This window comes from Mytilus galloprovincialis, chromosome 5 (assembly GCF_965363235.1).
Source record: "Mytilus galloprovincialis chromosome 5, xbMytGall1.hap1.1, whole genome shotgun sequence".
NCBI lineage: Eukaryota > Metazoa > Mollusca > Bivalvia > Mytilida > Mytilidae > Mytilus > Mytilus galloprovincialis.
In genome coordinates this window covers 18,229,940-18,250,035 of record NC_134842.1, presented here as the reverse complement: position 1 = coordinate 18,250,035, position 20,096 = coordinate 18,229,940, and the positions used below count along the sequence as shown (strand labels likewise).

The 20,096-nt window shown below is 31.9% G+C and overlaps 1 protein-coding gene across 2 annotated transcripts in view; it reads right to left on the bottom strand.

The window, feature by feature from the left end:
• The window catches only part of LOC143075309 (uncharacterized), a 47,319-nt gene that overhangs the window by 26,818 nt on the left and 405 nt on the right, over nt 1–20,096 (bottom strand). The window contains exons 2-11 of one of the 2 annotated variants that reach the window (XM_076250680.1): nt 17,974–18,075; nt 17,364–17,462; nt 15,946–16,145; nt 13,177–13,516; nt 11,926–12,111; nt 8,380–8,651; nt 7,475–7,724; nt 6,734–7,076; nt 5,385–5,429; nt 3,467–3,878 (exon numbers count right to left, since the gene is read on the bottom strand). In XM_076250680.1, coding sequence (XP_076106795.1) covers nt 3,595–3,878; nt 5,385–5,429; nt 6,734–7,076; nt 7,475–7,724; nt 8,380–8,651; nt 11,926–12,111; nt 13,177–13,516; nt 15,946–16,145; nt 17,364–17,462; nt 17,974–18,075 — 2,121 coding nt within the window. In that variant the 3' untranslated portion in view covers nt 3,467–3,594. Of the gene's footprint in view, nt 1–3,466; nt 3,879–5,384; nt 5,430–6,733; nt 7,077–7,474; nt 7,725–8,379; nt 8,652–11,925; nt 12,112–13,176; nt 13,517–15,945; nt 16,146–17,363; nt 17,463–17,973; nt 18,076–20,096 lie in introns of those variants that run through there. The other variant, XM_076250682.1, reaches the window with a different exon arrangement.

The window sequence follows — 20,096 nt, the reverse complement described above, 5'->3', positions numbered from 1 at the left end:
TTTTTGAGATTAAGGTGACTGTCATACAAGTGAGAGATTTTTTGTACAAGGTCAGGCATATGACAGATTTTATTCATTCGTTTGATGTGTTTTGAGCTTTTGACTCTGCTTATTGATTACGAACTTTCCGTTTTGAGTTTTGCTTGCTTTTGCTTTAAACTTTTGAACTTACTATTCTGTGAAATAAAACATCTAATGACAAAATATAAACATCGAATGTCTGAAAAAAACTAAATCATATAGATTTACTTAATCAGAAGAACAGTAATTGCATTATTATTCATTATAATAGCGGACTCTTATGGTGAAAATAGTAGTTCGAGTATCTTTTTATTTTTTTTTTTAAATTTTTTGTTTCAAACAAAAATGGTAACATTCTTGGAACACAAAAGTGTATATGATAAAGTGTATGCATACAATCATAAATGGTACATATTTAAGTGTACCAGATGTGGATGTAGACACTTGATGTACCTTCAGTGATGCTTCGGGTCACGATATCTGAATATATAAAACTTAATGCAGATGTTGTCAAGATACTATATATTCAAACACTCAGTTTAGATTCAAAAAAGATCACAGAATCTCGGACAGTTTATTTATCTAAAATCTATCACTAATGAAAATATACATCAGCATAAAAGAAAACTTTTTATATGCTTAATAGATTTACAAACAAAACAACAATTGATTCAGTATAGAGAAATAGATTGCTTTATAAATTCGCATAAAAAAGCCCGGTTGGGAAAAAAATATTTAATGTTATCGAAAATCATTTTTCTTCGAACTGAAACAGCTTATGAACTGTTCAATCTCATTTGAAACATTAAGGGCAACCAGACATAAGTTAACTCTCAGAGAGTAAAAAAGGTCGTCAAAACAGTGTAGATAACCTTAGTGTTTGCTTTGGTGATGACTGGAAGTGCACTCTCAATATTAAAAATGTATGAAATAGAATATTATAAACATTTTACACAAGTTAAAACTCTCATGATTCTTTTCAGGAAAGAAATAGGATTTTAACTAGCTTTCAGTAACTGCGAGTACTCTCAAATTGTACTTTCGTGTTAGTTTGACGTGTTGATACAATTGTTTTTTTTTGTTATTTAAGGAAGCACAATACAAAGATTTTCTAACTTCCAATCTCCAACCTTTAAAATGCTGTAATTTCTTAATAATGCATATTAATGACTAAATACGGTATATGTAGATAGATAAAAGATTAATCTTTAAAATATATGCAATATTTTTGTTCTGCAATCATTATGTAATCAATTTTTATGCAATTAATGGCAACATCTTTGTCAGTTCACTTGAATGAATTTAGCTCTTTCATCTCTATAGATATACAGAAAATTTTAACGAAATCTTAATCAACACAACAAGAGCTACAAACGGATGACTCAAATTATCGATATCGTATTCCATTCTCTCAAAATCTGTAATTAGTGTAAACATCCTTAGCACATCAATGTAGATAATGTTTGATCAGGTGTAAAATTTGATCTTTACCTTCTATCCAAAATTTGAGACACCTTTTGAAGATAACGGCTCTAGGAACATCATATAATTAAATCAACCCTTTAAGGGTAACCATGAATAAGCTAATTTCAATTGAAAGTTTAAATTTCTTGTAAATTTTGTAGACACAGACATAATTGTCGATTAATACTAACATTGCATTAATTTGAAAGAGTAATCTATTAGCTATCCATGAATACCACTTTTATAAATTTTCAAGCATTATAAAACAAGTTACAGCATTTTAAAACTGGGGAATTGAAGGTATAAAATCTTTGTATTGTGCTACCTTAATGTTACTTATTTAGGGTTATATCTGACCTCTCTGTATTTAATATATACCAACTTTAATAAAAAAAAGAATGGCCAACGTAGATACAAGTATATTGTCTGAGGGAGGGATAGATCCTACTTTGTAAAGAATCACTCTGATTCAAACAAAAATATTCTCTGAAACTGACATTATCAAAATGCTTGGTTGTTTGATTGACAACACATTTGGTACGTTCAGAGGACGTGATTTTCAACAGACTGTCGGCATTACAATAGGAGCAAATTGTGCACCTCTTCTTGCCGACTTGTTTCCTTATTATTATGAGGCTGACTCCATATAGGAACTTCTTAGGAAGAAAGATAAGAAGTTATATATAGATGAAGTTCTTTCACTAAATAATTCAAAATTTGGTGACTATGTTGAACGAATCTATCCAATTGAACTAGAGATAAAGGATACTACAGATACATTTCAGTCGGTCTCATATATTGACTAACATCAAGAAATTGATAAGGAGAAAAGAAAATTTTACGACAAAAGAGATGATTTCAGCTTTCCAATTGTGAACTCTCCATTTCTTAGTAGCAAAATTCCAGCAGCACATGCCTACGATGTATATATCTTCCAATTGATATGATATTCCCGTTCTTGCATTTCCTTTTATGATTTTTTTTGATAGAGGGTTGCTACTCACAAGGAAGCTATTAAACCAACCAAGAGTTCCAAATGGTGAAGCTGAAATCATCCATTCGTAAATTTTACGAACGGCATCACAAGTTAGTATGGAATAACCGTTTCATAAATGATATCGGATATGTTCCTTGCGTCGTAACTACAATCCCCTTCCCTTTCATGAATGTGACCTACCAAATTATACTATTAACCGGATTTGTTATCACATTAGCAACACGACGGGTGCCACATGTGGAGCAGGATATGCTGACTTTTCCAGAGCACCTGAGATCACCCCTAGTTTTTGGTGGGGTTCATGTTGCTTATTCTTTAGTTTTCTAAGTTGTGTCATGTGTACTATTGGTTGTCTGTTTGTTTTTTTTCAGTTTTAGCCATGGCCTTGTCAGTTTATTTTCGATTTATGAGTTTGACTGTCTCTGGAACATTTGTCCCTCTTTAAATGTGTTTAGTATGACTATAATTTTTCCCTTTGGTTTCCCGTACTATGACAACAAATATTTCCGTTCTCCATTATACTGTATATCTTACAACAAAATATTTGTTTTTCCTGTGTACACTAATTCTATTTGTTCATGTTAATCTTTGGAAAAGTATTATATGTTTTGTTGAACCTTTACATTTACGATTGCTTACAGATTCTCAGTCTTAAAAGGAAACGCACATAGTAGTGCGTGCTAAATTAATGAAGGGTAGCATTAGTCAAAACCCGTATCATTATTTCATTATATATATCTGAAATTGATAAAATTAACAAAGACAATACCAATAAAAAATATCGAAATAAAACCGATAATCCCATTCGAATTTTACATGTTTTTTCAATGTTTGTGTCTTTGGTTTCCCTGTATGTATTTCGATTGACTTTTGGAAAACAATATCATGTAGGAATTGTTCACTTTAATAAAAGAAAATATTCATTTAATGAATTTAATAAATACTATTTTATTACACATTGTAATGGGATAGAAGAAAGACCACACATAATTGGAAAACAAAGTAGGCACATATCTTTAAACTGATTATCACAGAGATGTAGCAATAACTTGTTAATCAATGATTTAGTTCATGACACTGTTTCAATGTGAACGTTTCAAAATTGCTAATAGTTATTCGGGATATTCAATATTGTTTTCGAATGCTTCCTCCACATTGTTTGCCATATCATCTTTACCCATTTCCTTTAAAGCTCCAGATAGGTTGTGAACTAATTTTTCATTTGGTCGGGCTGATCTCCAGGTTTTAAGTATTTCCTTCAATTGTCCGTCAGTTTCTAGTTGTTCTATTTTGTTCTTTAAAACATGTAAATTCGTGCCCAATTGATAGCATTCTTCCATGGTCAAACTAGCTGTAATACGGTTTAGTGATGTCTTTCGGAGTACTGGAATTGTACCTACAAAATATTGTGACAGAAACGGCTTTGATATGTATATGTATTCTATATTCCAGTTTAATTGAAAGCATCTGTCAAAGCAGTTGGTCCACATAATATAATATAAGATCTTATTGAAAATTGTACTGGCGTCATGTAAATTCGATTATTGTGGTTGTATATATAAGTTGATCTCGTCGTGCAATCCACAACCCAGTTCTTTTTCTTCTATTGTGACATCCTCGAATTCAGAGTATCACACTTTATTTTATCGATAGAATCGCTTGTTAAGCAGGAACTACTTCCTGAGCACATGCGTTGTTTTCGCATGGTTACGTTTGCTGTGAAGTGTCTATGGACTATTGTTTGACTTGACTGTGGCCATAGAATTTTTCTTTTGTACTGTTGTGTTTGATAGTCCTAATCTATTTTCAGGATTTTCTTTATCCCAATGAATTGCTAGAAGTATCTGATAAGTCTTGCTTTTGTACATCAATAAACTTAAAAATATCTAATCAGTCTGACATGGAAGTAATAGAATCATTTTGATAAGAGCATACACAAGACTATTTCTTAACACGTGCAGGTTATCAATTGACCGGGTAAGATTAAGTGAACGTTCGTCTGTAATGCCCTACTTGTTCTATCGTACGTGTTATAGACATTTAATCTATGCGGTCGCGAAATGTTCTAAACGCCAAACAAATAATACGAATAACTATCAAATGACTTAACCTTGTGTTTTGATTTAAATGTTAAATGTTAAAACTTTCTTTATTTTCTTCTAGTATACCTTCATGTACTTCACTCCTTTTTCTAAGTAGATCTCCATTGGAAGGCCACTGATATACTCAGTGACCCTATAATCACTCTTATCGATAAACAATGACAAACAAGTTAAAGGTAAATTAAGTAGTAAATTTTATCAACATAAGTATTGCTGTTTTCTACGCTGTTATGAAAATTATACTATATCAATAATGTGCTTCGATAGTCTGATAAAGTTTGAATTTTATTAGATTCTTACTCTTGAATAAATTTTATTCAGAAATACACACAGTGATATTAAAAAACCGATTTTACGGTTCTGATAATACAGATGATACAGAAAACAAGGAACATTTTGATCTTACAGGGATAAAGATTGAAAAGGGTTGGGAAGTGCAAAAAAAATAAATAAAAAAAATAAGACAAAACTATCGTAACATCGGCCCTCTGACCTTAGTTATAATGTAGCATGCTTCATTTTTTTTTTTTTGCATCACATTCTAGTTTATTAATTCTATTATATATATGGACAGTAAAAAACATTTAGATATTTAATGACTGCCACTGTCCACCAAAGACCAAATTACTGTAAAGTTAGCAATCCTAGCTACGACTTTAAAGGTAGGAACGGCTTTAAACAATGCACTACACCAATAGTGGATATCAATCTATACGAGACCTATGGTCTATGTAGTCAGTTTAATGTATGACCAGTATTGGGAACAGTATATTTATGATCAGTCTGATTGAATAACTTACATTGATGGTCATCCGAGGCTACACCCACTTCCTCCTGTTTTATATCTAGAAGAATGAAAATATACAAATATTTATGTTTCCATAGTATTGAAAGTATTTATAATAAAACAATCGGACTTAAAAGGTGTAAGTCAAATATTCAGCACTCCAACGACAATGATTACCAAACGATGTCAAAAAAGTATATCCCTACCGTGCATTATTATAGTTTTTTGTGAACAATATAGTTTGAAGTGAGGGTTGTATTTATGAAATCGACATTTAAAAGGACACTTTTAATGGGGAAAAAGAAGATACAATTCCTATAATTTTTTGATGTTGCGTTGAAATAGTCTATTTACACGCAAGTCTTTCTAAAACTATTTCACATAAAAACACGATGTTAGATGATTGCCAATGCCACATATTATATTTGAAGGACATTCTAAATTGATACATTGTAGAATCAACCGTGGTTTTACAAACAGGCCCTTAAACAAAAGGTAAACATGTACCGTATAGTCAATTTAGTCAGCTTAAGACAGCATCAAATAACAAATTAATCAAACAGTTCAAATGAGAAAACAAATGGCCATATTAATGCCAACACATAAACAAAATAACAAAGAAGACATTCAGTAACCGATGAGAACTTTTTAGAAATAGGCTCGAATCAGTTACATATGAAGTGTTGGTTGTATTAAAACATACTTGTGTACATTTGTTTGTCTCTTGACCTCTTTCTTTGATTTCTTTCCATGCCGTTGTAAGTTTGTTTTTGATTTATATGTTTGAAGTTCCTTTGGTATCATTTGACCTTCTTTTAAGACCTGTTCTAACAGAGGACATTCGTGAAATAATCCAACACAGAATGATTGTGAAAAGGCGTACTTCATACAATCAGCGCGAAGCGAAACAATAATCAAAATTAAAAATAAAAATAAAAAACAATAACGAAACAATAAGGAAAAAGACTAGTCGGCCAATTTGTCTGAAATCAAAAATATCTAAGCATTTATTACCTAAAGTATCTTTCATTACACATTAATCGGATATTATAACCATTTTCTTATTTAGTTATTGACAGTTGATGAGATACATTTTGCATTTTTATGTATCTTCCTTATCAGTTGAATAGCTTTAGTGAATTTAAGTGTCGTGTCTAATTCATCGGAAAAAGGCAAGCTAACAACTATGGACAGCAGCAAAGGCAAAGAGGTGCGCTGTTACTTTACATTTGTCATTAAACATAAACTTCATTGACGTACTATCATTTTTACATCCGTTCCCTTTTGTTACTTTTCCTATAATTCCTACAATGACAGACACTTGGGATGTTTATTTTGAATTATCTGAATTATATAAGTTACCTAGAATAGTCGAGTCAATCGGTAGAGATACAACCAATTCAAAATCCGTATCATATGCCACCTGTATTTCCGGTTCAAAATTTTTCACAGATTTGTGACAGCAGTTGGTAAACATACGAGTTTCTTTGTTTGGACCATACGATGCGTCGGGCTGCTGTTGAAGCTGGTTTATTATTTCATGACGTTTTGCAATGTGAACGTCTCCTTCTAATGGTGATTCTGATGTGTCATTGATTAGGTGAAAAGATCTATAATTCCCTAACCTGAATTTCCTTGGATTCAGTGTGAGAAAGGGGTCCTGGGGTTTGAGGCTGTCTGTTTGTATGTTTCCGGTAAGTGTTATCTATGGAATAAAGACGACAAATATGTTCACTATACAGAAAAATCTCTACCATAATCAGTCAAAATAAAACAAAATGTTATAAATAACAGCGCTTATTGTGACCAACATACAGGTTGCTAACAATAAAGTGTATACAGTTTAAAACCCCAACCTGTATAAAGCAAAACATTTGCTATTGAAAAAATAGAAAGTTTAAATTATGACGCTGAAGTGATCGTTTTGTCGTTAAAATATAAATTAAAGCAACCATCATTGTTAACATCCAGCTGTAAGCAAAACATGACCGATACTACATGTATTTCTCATCTGGTCATTGTCAAACTTTGCGATTATATATTCCTGCCACTTATAGCAAGTGAAGCAGGGCAAGACTGAGTGTGTGTACGTTGTATACTTACATGAGATGTCTGTCCCTCTTTCATCACACAATCTTTGTATTCTACTGACATTGTGCAGAATCCTTTATCTTTCCATTTTTTTCTTCTACTTTTCCCTCTATTTTTCAATGCATATTCTATAATCAAAGATAGTTTCCCATCCAATTCTTTTTTTAACATAGCAAAACATTCCACTTGTACCTCCTTCTTGATTGCGTTGCTCGCCTGTCTTTTTGATTTACCCATATGTTGCTTAGAACAAGCTATATACCTATAAGGTAAATATAAGGTTTAAAATGAAACGTTCTGTTCTTTTACGAATGAGACATATCAACTTACATTGATCAACGGGTATTTACTTACACGGACATGACTACGCCACATAAGTTTTTTTTATATTTTCATTGGCTTTTGATTTGTGCCTTGGAATTAGTATAATGACAGTTTGCTTTCGATATCTATTATCTCTATGCAATATTATAAAAATCTCTCTTATAATGCAATGCCCTTTATTTTAATGCCTATATCTAATTTGCCTAAAATATAAAATGAAGAAAATCAAGTGCATAGGTAGCATATTCTGTTATTATAGATGAATACGTTAAAAAACGAATCACATTTAGCCATGTTGAATATAGTTTTGCCTTAATTTTTGCCGAAGACTGTGAATATTGTGCAGATCACCCCTAGTTTTTGGTAGGGTTCATGTTGTATATTCTTTAGTTTTCTATGTAGTGTCATGTGAACTGTTGCTTTTCTGTTTGTCTTTTTCATTGTTAGCCATGCCGTTGTCAGTTTGTTTTAGATTTATAAGTTTGACTGTCCCTCTCGTATCTTTTGTCCCTCTTTTTAAACAATATACAGGCAAATGGGTCTGATTATATAGTAACCAAAAGGAGATGAAAGAAGATGAGGTATAACCTTACACAGATAAATGGTGGACATCAAATGTAATAGATTTTCCATGAATGTCAACATTGCTGCATATCTCCCATTCATTTTCGTCAGGTTCCTCTTTATCAGACATTAATATAATAATATCATCATTGCTTTGATCTGATGAATGCACCGGTAATGTCAGTTTAACAGGTTTTAACGGCTGGCTGTGGTTCAGCATTGTCAAATCAATTGCATTTGTGAATAAGACAGGATCTACAAGTTCATACTCCTCATGATTCCATGCCTTTGTTTCTGAAATCTAAATGTCATAAATTAAAATATGATACACTTCTATCATTTTTTTCTCTGTCAATATACTATTTTGAAATATGCTTTATGAGTTCAAAAACCTAAAGAAGGGACACATTATCAGATTGGAGAAAACCAAATTTAAAGGTGCAACCACAAAATGTTTCGGTCGAATAAAAAAGACAACACCATTTATGGTAATATGAAATAAAACTAGAGGCTCTAAAGAGCCTGTGTCGCTCACCTTGGTCTATGTGAATATTAAAGGAAGCAGATGGATTGATGACAAAATTGTGTTTTGGTGATGGTGATGTGTTTGTACATCTTACTTTACTGAACATTCTTGCTGCTTAAAATTATCTCTATCTATAATGAACTTGGCCCATTAGTTTCAGAGGAAAATGTTAGTGAAAATTTACAAATTTTATGAAAATTGTTAAAAATTGACTATAAAGAACAATAACTCAAAAGGGGGTCAATTGACCATTTAAGTCATGTTGACTTATTTGTAAATCTTACTTTGCTGAACATTATTGTTGTTTACAGTTTATCTCTATCAATAATATTATTCAAGATAATGACCAAAAACAGCAAAATTTCCTTAAAACTAACAATTCAGGGTCAGCAACCCAACAACGGGTTGTCCGATTCATCTAAAAATTTCAGAGCAGATAAATGTTGACCTGATAAACAATTTTACTCCATGTCAGATTTGCTCTAAATGCTTTGGGTTTTGAGTTATAAGCCAAAAACTGCATTTTACCCCATGTTCTATTTTTAGCCATCGCAGCCATCTTGTTTGGTCACCGGACACATTTTTCAAACTAGTAACCCAAAAGATGATTGTGGCCAAGTTTGGATTAATTTGGCCAAGTAGTTTCAGAGGAGAAGATTTTTGTAAAAGATTACTAAGATTTACGAAAAATGGTTAAACATGGACTATAAAGGGCAATAACTCCTAAAGGGGTCAACTGATAATTTCAGTCATGTTGACTTATTTGTTAATCTTACTTTGGTGAACATTATTGCTGTTTATAGTTTATCTCTATCTAAAATAATATTCAAGATAATAACCAAAAAGAGCAAAATTTCCTTAAATTACTAATTCAGTGCCAGCAACCCAACAACGGGTTGTCCGATTCATCTGAAAATTTCAGAGCAGATAGATCTTGAACTGATAAACAATTTTACCCCCATGTCAGATTTGCTCTAAATGCTTTGGGTTTTGAGTTATAAGCCAAAAACTGCATTTTACACTCTGTTCTATTTTAAGCCATGGCAGCCATCTTGGTTTGATGGCCGGGTCATCCGGACTCATTTTTCAAACTACTAACCCAAAAGATGATTGTGGCCAAGTTTGGATTAATTTGGCCCAGTAGTTTCAGAGGAGAAGATTTTTGTAAAATATTACTAAGATTTACGAAAAATGGTTAAAAATTGACTATAAAGGGCAATAACTCCTAAAGGGGTCAACTGACCATTGCAGTCATGTTGACTTATTTGTAAATCTTACTTTGCTGAACATTATTGCTGTTTATAGTTTATCTCTATCAATAATAATATTCAAGATAATGACCAAAAACAGCAAAATTTCCTTAACACCTATAACAATTCAGGGTCAGCAACCCAACAACGGGTTGTCCGATTCATCTAAAAATTTCAGAGCAGACAAATGTTGACCTGATAAACAATTTTACTCCATGTCAGATTTGCTCTAAATGCTTTGGGTTTTGAGTTATAAGCCAAAAACTGCATTTTACCCTATGTTCTATTTTTAGCCATGGCAGCCATCTTGTTTGGATGGCCAGATCACCGGACACATTTTTCAAACTAGTAACCCAACAGATGATTGTGGCCAAGTTTTGATTAATTTGGCCAAGTAGTTTCAGATGAGAAGATTTTTGTAAAAGATTACTAAGATTTACGAAAAATGGTTAAAAATGGACTATAAAGGGCAATAACTCCTAAAGGGGTCAACTGATGATTTCAGTCATGTTGACTTATTTGTAAATCTTACTTTGGTGAACATTATTGCTGTTAATAGTTTATCTCTATCTATAATAATATTCAAGATAATAACCAAAAAGAGCAAAATTTCCTTAAAATTACTAATTCAGTGCCAGCAACCCAACAACGGGTTGTCCGATTCATCTAAAAATTTCAGAGCAGATAGATCTTGAACTGATAAACAATTTTATCCCCATGTCAGATTTGCTCTAAATGCTTTGGGTTTTGAGTTATAAGCCAAAAACTGCATTTTACACTCTGTTCTATTTTAAGCCATGGCAGCTATCTTGGTTTGATGGCCGGGTCACCGGACACATTTTTCAAACTACTAACCCAAAAGATGATTGTGGACAAGTTTTGATTAATTTGGCCCAGTAGTTTCAGAGGAGAAGATTTTTGTAAAAGATTACTAAGATTTACGAAAAATGGTTAAAAATGGACTATAAAGGGCAATAACTCCTAAAGAGGTCAACTGACCATTTCAGTCATGTTGACTTATTTGTAAATCTTACTTTGCTGAACATTATTGCTGTTTACTGTTTATCTTTATCTATAATAATATTCAAGATAATAACCAAAAAGAGCAAAATTTCCTTTAATTACTAATTCAGGGGCAGCAACCCAACAACAGGTTATCCGATTCATCTGAAAATTTCAGGGCAGATAGATATTCACCTGTTTAACATTTCTACCCCTGTCAGATTTGCTCTAAATGCTTTGGTTTTTGAGATATTATGTTCTATTTTTAGCCATGGCGGCCATCTTGGATGTCCCTACAGTTCCACTAGTGGCTCTTGTCCCATTGCAAGTAACATTTGGACCAAACAAGTTTTGATTTAGGGAATCATCTTTGAAGTTTTTCAAATCGATAATTCATGTTTTAGAAACAAATTTATAAGATGTTTAATAAATTTAGAGAAGATGTCCAGTTTTTAGATACTATAGTGTTTATTATACATTTAAAACATTTAGCTATTTTAATGAAATGCGCATGAATCATCTTGTGAGCGATTTCACACTCAAATCAATGTGGCTAGGCGACCGTTATTATGCAACCTATACTGATTGCGTTTATATCGAAAGAATTAAAAAATGAATACAGAAGATATTATGTCATAAAATAAATACAAATACATCAAGGTCAAATTGCTCTGTATGCTATTGCTGGATATATAATGGAATTTGATATACAAATGATTAGGGACGTTCCATTTTTTCCTCAGAGTTCAGTATGTTTTTTTTATCATGATGTGCCCTATAAGTAAGATGAAACTTACATTTACTTGTAGCTGGCCAGCTGAATCAAAAGCACCCTCCGGTATTGCGATTTCTGCTTCCTTTTCCATTTGCGGGTGTATACAGAGTGATTCGTTTGTCACATTAAATATTTCCGGTACAACCTTAGAAACAATGGTAAACTTGGCATCAGCCAATAGACTGACATGCACGGAGATAACTGTTTCCTGCAATGAATATGATATGAAAATTAAAAAAAGAATTAATTATTATCAATGACTTTTATGTTCAAAGCTTTTTGGAAATAGATAACACTAAAAAATTACATAATTCTATCATCTCTCAGTTAAAGTCTATTAATTTCAAAACATAAGTTCTAAGAGTTCCGATTTGGTGTGTAAAAACTTTCAGTATCACAACTATGAGAGAGGCTAAATATACCAACAGGAATTTCAAATATCATATTGTTTTATTAAGTTTATTACAGACGACAATGATATGAAATGCAACTGAAAAATTGTATACCTTTGAATTTCACCTTTATGTAGATTAAGAATATAAACGTCTGGCTTTAGTGAAATTGACTGTTAACGTTTTCAAAGGTTAAATTTTCATTGGGCGTTGTACTTATCATGCTAATACTTAACCGATTATTTAGTCATGTTTCAACAACCCTCTAAACATTTTACCTTGAATATGAATGTCGATCCTTTATTAATGATAGCATATATCAGATTGCAATTCTTGTTCGATTAATATTTCTGAGTTTTCAAAATAATATATTTTTCAAAGGAAAGCATACGACTAGTAGTATGTAAAATGTTGTTGCATAAGCATTCAAGCGTGCTGATTTATTGTTAAAACCATTGAATCCAGATCAAATTGTATTGGACAAGGACCTCTTTGCCAAATTCATGATTTGAATGGGTTTCCATATATTCTATAACTAAATTTTGAATAATGTAGATTTTGCAAATTATTACAATTGTTAACTTGCTGGCTTTTATTTAGTCCCTTTATGACATTTAGCTCCTCACATTTTCATGTCTTTACCATAATTGGCTATCAAATATCTTTGGTTTTAGCGTTACTTATGAAGGCAAATCCCAAAAAGCGCATCGGATTTACGATATGTCTAGGAAAAAACCAACATTTTCCTACTCTTCCCTTCAACACAACGCACTGTTTCCTATAATGCACAATCTTTCTAAGGTGAGGTGTCGGGAAATTCTATTATTATAAAATATATTCCTTTATTTTCCCGAAGATATCCATTTTATTCACGTAGTTACCTCGTCACTCTGGTTCTTCTCAATAATGATATCCTTGGAAAGTACACCTGATATAGATACCAATCTTAATTTTTCATTGCATTGAGGTCTCCCTTCAACTCTGATATCCAAATCAATAAAGTCTGGTTTAGAACCCCATGCGATGACTTCAAATACATCAGAAAAGAAATGTTCGTCGTCCTGTTTCTGGATTTGACTACTTGTGAATTCTGGTGATTCTTTAGCACAATACATAAAGAAGCTTTCAGTGATTTTCTCTGTATCCATATCCACGAAAAGTCTCGAAAAATACTGGATTTTATTCTTTGGTTTTATTTGATGTAGCTCATAACATATGGACCTTGAAAACAATTATAATATATTAAACTGAATCGTATATTATACTTTAATATGAGTAAAACTCATCAATTGACATGCAGTCAGCATGTATTTAATGGCATTATGCTTCTCGTGTGTCTTAATATCGTTCATTATTCTTTTTTTTATATAAAATGTGAGGAATTTAAGATATTTGTATACTAAGAATACTCTGAATTAACTACAAAGAAAATGTATATTGCTACTCGGAGGTAATAAAATCCTTTAAGGACAGGTTGCAAATAAAGGCAACAGTAGTATACCGCTGTTCAAACTCATAAATCCATGGACAAAAAACAAAATCGGGGTAACAAACTAAAACTGAGGGAAACGCATTAAATATAAGAGGAGAACAACGACAAAACACTACAATGTAACACACACAGAAACGGACCAAGCATCAGACAAAATCCCACGAGAATAACAAATATAACATCAAAACCAAATACATGAATTTGGGATAGACAAGTACCATGACACGTCTTATTGCAATGTGAATTTACACTAAAAAATAATAGAAAACAAACGACGCAAAAAAAGGGAATTATTCGGCCTAATTATTTACTTGAAAAAGATGGCATCATAACACCACGTTAATTAAAACGCCAAAAAAATATTAGATACCAATACCAAGCAGTTCATATCACATAAATTTGCAATATATCTTTATTTTTCAAAGATTATATCTGTATATGCATAGTTTCTTAAATCGTTGAAAACGTTTTCGCTCGCATTTTATTTTGCAAAAAAACAAAAATCCCCCAAAAAATGTTTTCGACTTCATAGTGACCCCACAACTGAAATAACAAAACTACAGTGATCGGATAGTATCAAGATTTTTATCAATTAGTTTACAATCATAACAGGTTTTTAATAAATTGAAGTATTCGAAATTATTTGAATGACCTTTCAACTGTTTAAATCGGGCACAACTCATAATTATAATGAAGACGATTGTGTGGCGTACAACTTTATATTTCTCATATCTTTATTGAGAAAAAAATACCACTAGGCAATTTTCATTGCTGGTGGATGTTTTAAAATGTCAGTCATATAGCGTTGACATAATAAAATCATTGGTACGTGAATTACTATTGTATATTTACTGTAGGTTTATGGAATTATTGAAATATCCTAAACACTCAGGTTCTCAGCTCTAGGCACAGAAAGCTACAACTCATCAACACCCAATGTTTGGTGGTGTTCGTGTTGCTCAGTCTTTAGTTTACTATGTTGTGTCATGTGTACTTTTATTTGTCTGTTTGTGTTTTTCATTTTTAGCTATGGCTTTGTCAGCATGGTCAGTTTATTTTCAATCTATGAGTTTGTCTGTCCCTCTGGTATCTTTTGACCCTCTTTTAAGATCATTTGAACTATCTGTAAATTGAATATAATTAATTTATGAAAGTATATAATTTTGAAATTTTTTTTGGTTTATCTTGCATGTTACGAGAGCATGTAAGTACCAACTAAATTACTGTACTACAATATTTGCCATGATAAAACCTTCTATATATGTTTTTTTAATTTGAGAAAAAATGGTACCGTTCATTTAATTATTTTATATTTTGACATCAAAATCTCAAAATGAATATTCGTTAAATTTCTAATTCATTTGCGCATACATATCAATTAAGTTAATGCAAAAAATCACCATATTTCGACATACAAATTTTTAAACGAATGTTTGCTTTTAATGTATCTTTTTTCTATACGCGAACACTTTTTATATTCACAATGTTTCGGCGTTGATGAAACAATTAAGATTTTTTAACCTTATATTTTGTGTAAAGGTCTTTTGTTTTACACTGAGATTGAATTATAACATTAACATTTAATATTTAGATACTAGATTTTAGGTTTCCATCAGATTATAAAACAAAAAGAAACCGTAAAAAAAAAATTCCAAATATGAGAAGGATACTTTGACATAGATCAATCAAAAGATTTGATAAAATTGAGAATGAAAAAGGGGGATATGTCTAAGCGACAACAACCCGATGAAAGAGGAAACAAAAGCCGAAGGCCACCAATGGGTCTACACCACAGCGATAAAATCCTTCATCCAGATTTAGTCCTCAGCTGACCCTTAAATAAAACTGTGTATTAGTTCAGGAAAAAAGATGTCACACTTAACTCCAACACATCTAATTGAACTGAAATTTAAAAAAACTTACAGCTTAACAAAGGCCAGAAGCTTCTCACTTGGGACAGGCGCAAACTTGTGACGGTTTTAAACATGTTTTGTGACATCTCTATCCTGCCCTATACCTCTAACCAATATAGAATAAAGAAATAAATAGTTGTAATGAATGGTAATGTAAAAGGCATTGTTTTACTTACATAAAAACAAGAATATCTTTAAGGAAACTATTTCCGGTATCTACTACTAGTATAAATGTATGTATGTACCCGTGGTTAATTGCAGCTAATCTGTCATTTTGATCCATAATTTGTTTCAACATTACTTGATCTTGTTTATCAAGTCCATTTATATCCCCAGATAGAAGAACCCAGTCTTGTAGTGCGACTTCAGCTCCAAAGTAGCATAAAAACTTTACTGAATTTAAGTCTTTTCTCTTCATAGCAATGTCAAATCCGCTTTGTCCTTTCTAGAATGATAGAAGAAGGAAAAAAACCTTTGATTATACTGTAAATTGAGAAATTATTGCGAGGTTTTTATAATTGCGAAAAATGCGACAGAGGTGTGAACGAAATAATATAAATTAGCATTTTGAAATATTTTATATGAATTAAACAGGATTTTTCTCAAAATCGTAAAAATTAAATTCACTTTTCAGTCTAAAATGACAAAATCGCAAAAATAGTTGCACTCAATAATTTCTGAATTTACAGTATTAGAATGCACATACTATTTGATTGCCCCATACCAATAGTTAGAAAAAACAAAACCTTCAAACAAAAAATATATTTTTTATATTAAATGAAGCTTTTTTTTTATATTGTATATTGAGATAACACAATACTGCAATAGGCGCATGGCTCCCCAGTTTATATAACATTTATTGTTGAAATTGAATGCCGATTTGATAAATGTCTAGCAAATTGGTCGTTTGTCTGCATTTATTTATTAATTTTTCGAGCGAGGCATATTTATATATATATATAAATGCGTGTTTGTGTATGTGTTGCATTTATCTTTTTTTATGGAACAAAAACCACATGGTAAAAATCGCAAGGACTTGTGAAGATATAATTGAGTTATCTTTATTGTTAATGTTTACCTTTTTCATTTGAAGTTCTTAAACTCTTGAATGACTTACATGTAAAATACCTGTATCAAATCAGGAGTATGACAGTTGGTATCCATTCGTTTGACGTTTGATGTGTTTGTGCTTTTGATTTTGCCATTTGATGAGGGACTTTCCTTTTTAAATTTACATCGGAGTTCAATATTTTTGTGATTTTATTTTTAATAATAGAATTATTTTGAATTCTATGGTGCAATTCCGTCAGGCTTAGACAAATATTTGAGATGTTTTAATGAGATTATATTAGTTTCCATGCCGTCAATATTTTCTTAATTTGTCTTTTCAAACCTATCCCGAAAGTACCAAAACTAAGTGTATTTTAGGAATATTCTGCACGATTGTGATCAAGTTGCATATTCTTCTAGCAGTGCACAGACAGTACCAAATGTTTGTTTTTTCCGTTTGCCAACTAATTTAGCATGTGGTTATTTTCTGTTTACTCTTGTCATTATTATCATACAAATAAAGTACGTGTATTGAAAAAGCGAATATATCACAACTGTCATATTCCTGACTTGGTATAGCATTTTCTTATGTAGTAGGTGACAGTTAACTTACCCCATCTAATATATTGATATTGGCGCCAAATGCTACTAGTGTAACAAAAGTCTCCGTGTTGCTCTGAAGCAATGCCCGATGTACAGCAGTTTGTCCATCCTGAGGAAAATATTATATAGTCTTGGAAGTCCTATTATCATGATTATGAAAAAAATTAAGGTAAATCAATAAAAATGTTTCAAAATTCACAATACATATAAACTTCATGTATTTCTAATTTTAGATAAAAGCTTGTTCGTTTCTAAATAAAAGATTTACGAACTATGAATATTGGTAAACAACTGTGGCGGTAATATGTGGTGGTAACTAATGTCATTGAATAATGTTGTCCTGACTTAATGTTTTTGATTATGTTTTGTGTTGGGTGCTGTCAAAGTAATCGTGTAAGTGTTATTTACTATTCTCCTATTTCTAAAAGTATAACACTTATATTTTTACAGTATTCGTTGAGTGTTTGACTGTTAACGTACAGGGGACAGTATGTAGTACATAACCAATTGCTGAATACTGTTAGACTACAAACGAAAAGTTATGCTTTATGGATATGTAGCCTTCTGATCCTGAACATTATTCTTTTATTGTACGAATCGTACTATCATATAAAACAAACCTGTCCCTGGTTATCAATAATGGATGTGTTTTCCTCTAAAATCCTTACTACCACCTCGTTAAATCCTTTTGAACTAGCATAATGGAGAGCTGTATTATTGTTCTGTCAGAAAAAAAATCATAAAATGGAATAGCTCATACAATGATTACATATTTTCTAATAATAATATACAGTAACCGACATTCAAACTCATCAATCGAAAATAAATTGACAACATAAAAGAAAAACAATAGTACACAATACACAAAATAGAAATTTATGTTTTAAGCGACACATACTTCACCAAAAACAAGGCTGATCTCAGATGCTCCATAAGGGTAATCGATCCTACTGCACATGTGGCATCCGTTGTTTTGCTGATATTTTATCAGTTTAGTTGGGTAATTGATCTGAATTATTTCATGTAAACCACTAACACTTTTTATATTTTTGCGTGCACGAGCCTACAAATAAAAGTGTTAGTAATACAGGATGCCGGAAAAATCTTCTGCATCACCACGGATCAATGTGGATATGGAATGGATTATAGTTAGTTAATCAGTAAGTTGAAAAAGTTGTTTTCCTTGTTATTGTTGTTGTGAGTATACTTCTCAAAATAATATGTCAATTTATACATTGATCATTTCTTAACTTAAGCATGTAACGGCCATACCCCCCCCCCCCCGGGTGACTGGGAAAAACATATGGTCACTTGGTCTTCTCCCGACCGGCAGTTAAACGCTTGCCGAAGTGGGGCGTCCGTTTGGCTGTACGGGATGTTAATAAGATCGCAGTCACGTCCGGTCAAAATGGGGACGTTAAATCCGATGTCTCGTGTAAAGAGAATGCCACGCTCTTTGCACGTTAAGAACCCTTGCAACAACTCTTTGAGGGCCCGTAGGTGGCCTGTTGCAAGGCAACATTTCGATCCCTATCCAATATACCCCTATTTTCCAGTGGCAGTCCAAATTTCCCCGACCATCATCCCAAATGGCCTCTATTTTGACAAGACCTACCTATTGTATTTATTGTGAACTTGTTCTAGTCCTGAATATGCATGAAATATTTGCCACTGGACGTTAAGCAACCAACAATCAATCAGCAATATCGTTGCTAGAATTTTTTTATGGCACTTTCGTACCATCATAAATATATATTTTTTTTTAATTTCTCATCCGTATTGAAATTGTCTTTAACCGACCTTCATTCTCCTCCTGTCCCATTATATATTGAATTATCATAAAGATATGAGTTTTATTTCTTATTGAACATTTTATACATTATGGCAGTCATCACTATACTATTTTATTTGTTATTATATTATAAGTGTTTATAAAATAGTACTAGACAACAATTTGAATTATTTAATAGCCTAGTTTATATTTAGTCAAGTAATACGAATTATAGTTTTGCGTACAAGAGTCTATAAATATAAGTCTAAGTAAAATAATTTTTCAAATTTAAATGGCTTGTATAACAAATAATTTAGTTAAAAAGGTTTGAAATGTTCTAAATGAATTTGTTTATACTATGTGTAAGCACGTCTGTGAATATCGGTGAGATCTAATGCAAATTTACTTGAAAATTTAATAATACTAATATCGATATCCCGGGATAATTCAAAATGGAAAGACTTTTATCAAAGGACAAATTTAAAGCTCTGACACATCAAACTAATGGAGGCTAATTGTTATATTCCTGAAGTGGTACGTGCATTATTGTTTGCCATTTTCAGGTGTATGCTTAGAAAAAAGTACTACAAACTGAACATGCTTTAAAAATAAATTATAAATTTTAAAATGAATACAAATATTCAACTCCAAGGAAATTTCAAAACGGACAGCTTTTTATCAAACGACAAAATCAAAAGCTCGTACACATCACACAAATTGAAAATAATTGTCCTATTCCTGACTTGGTACAGTCATTCCTTATGTTGAAAAATGTTGAATTTAACCTGGTTTCATAACTAGCTAAAAATCTCACTTGTATGACAGTCACTTGTATGACAGTCACGTAGAATTTCATTATCTTGACAATAATGTGTGCGCAAAACAAATTTACGACCCGTTCCACATTGCAGACGATTTCTCCCTATATCCGGTTAATGTCGGATTTCGAGCGTCTTATAAATTAAAAGTGAT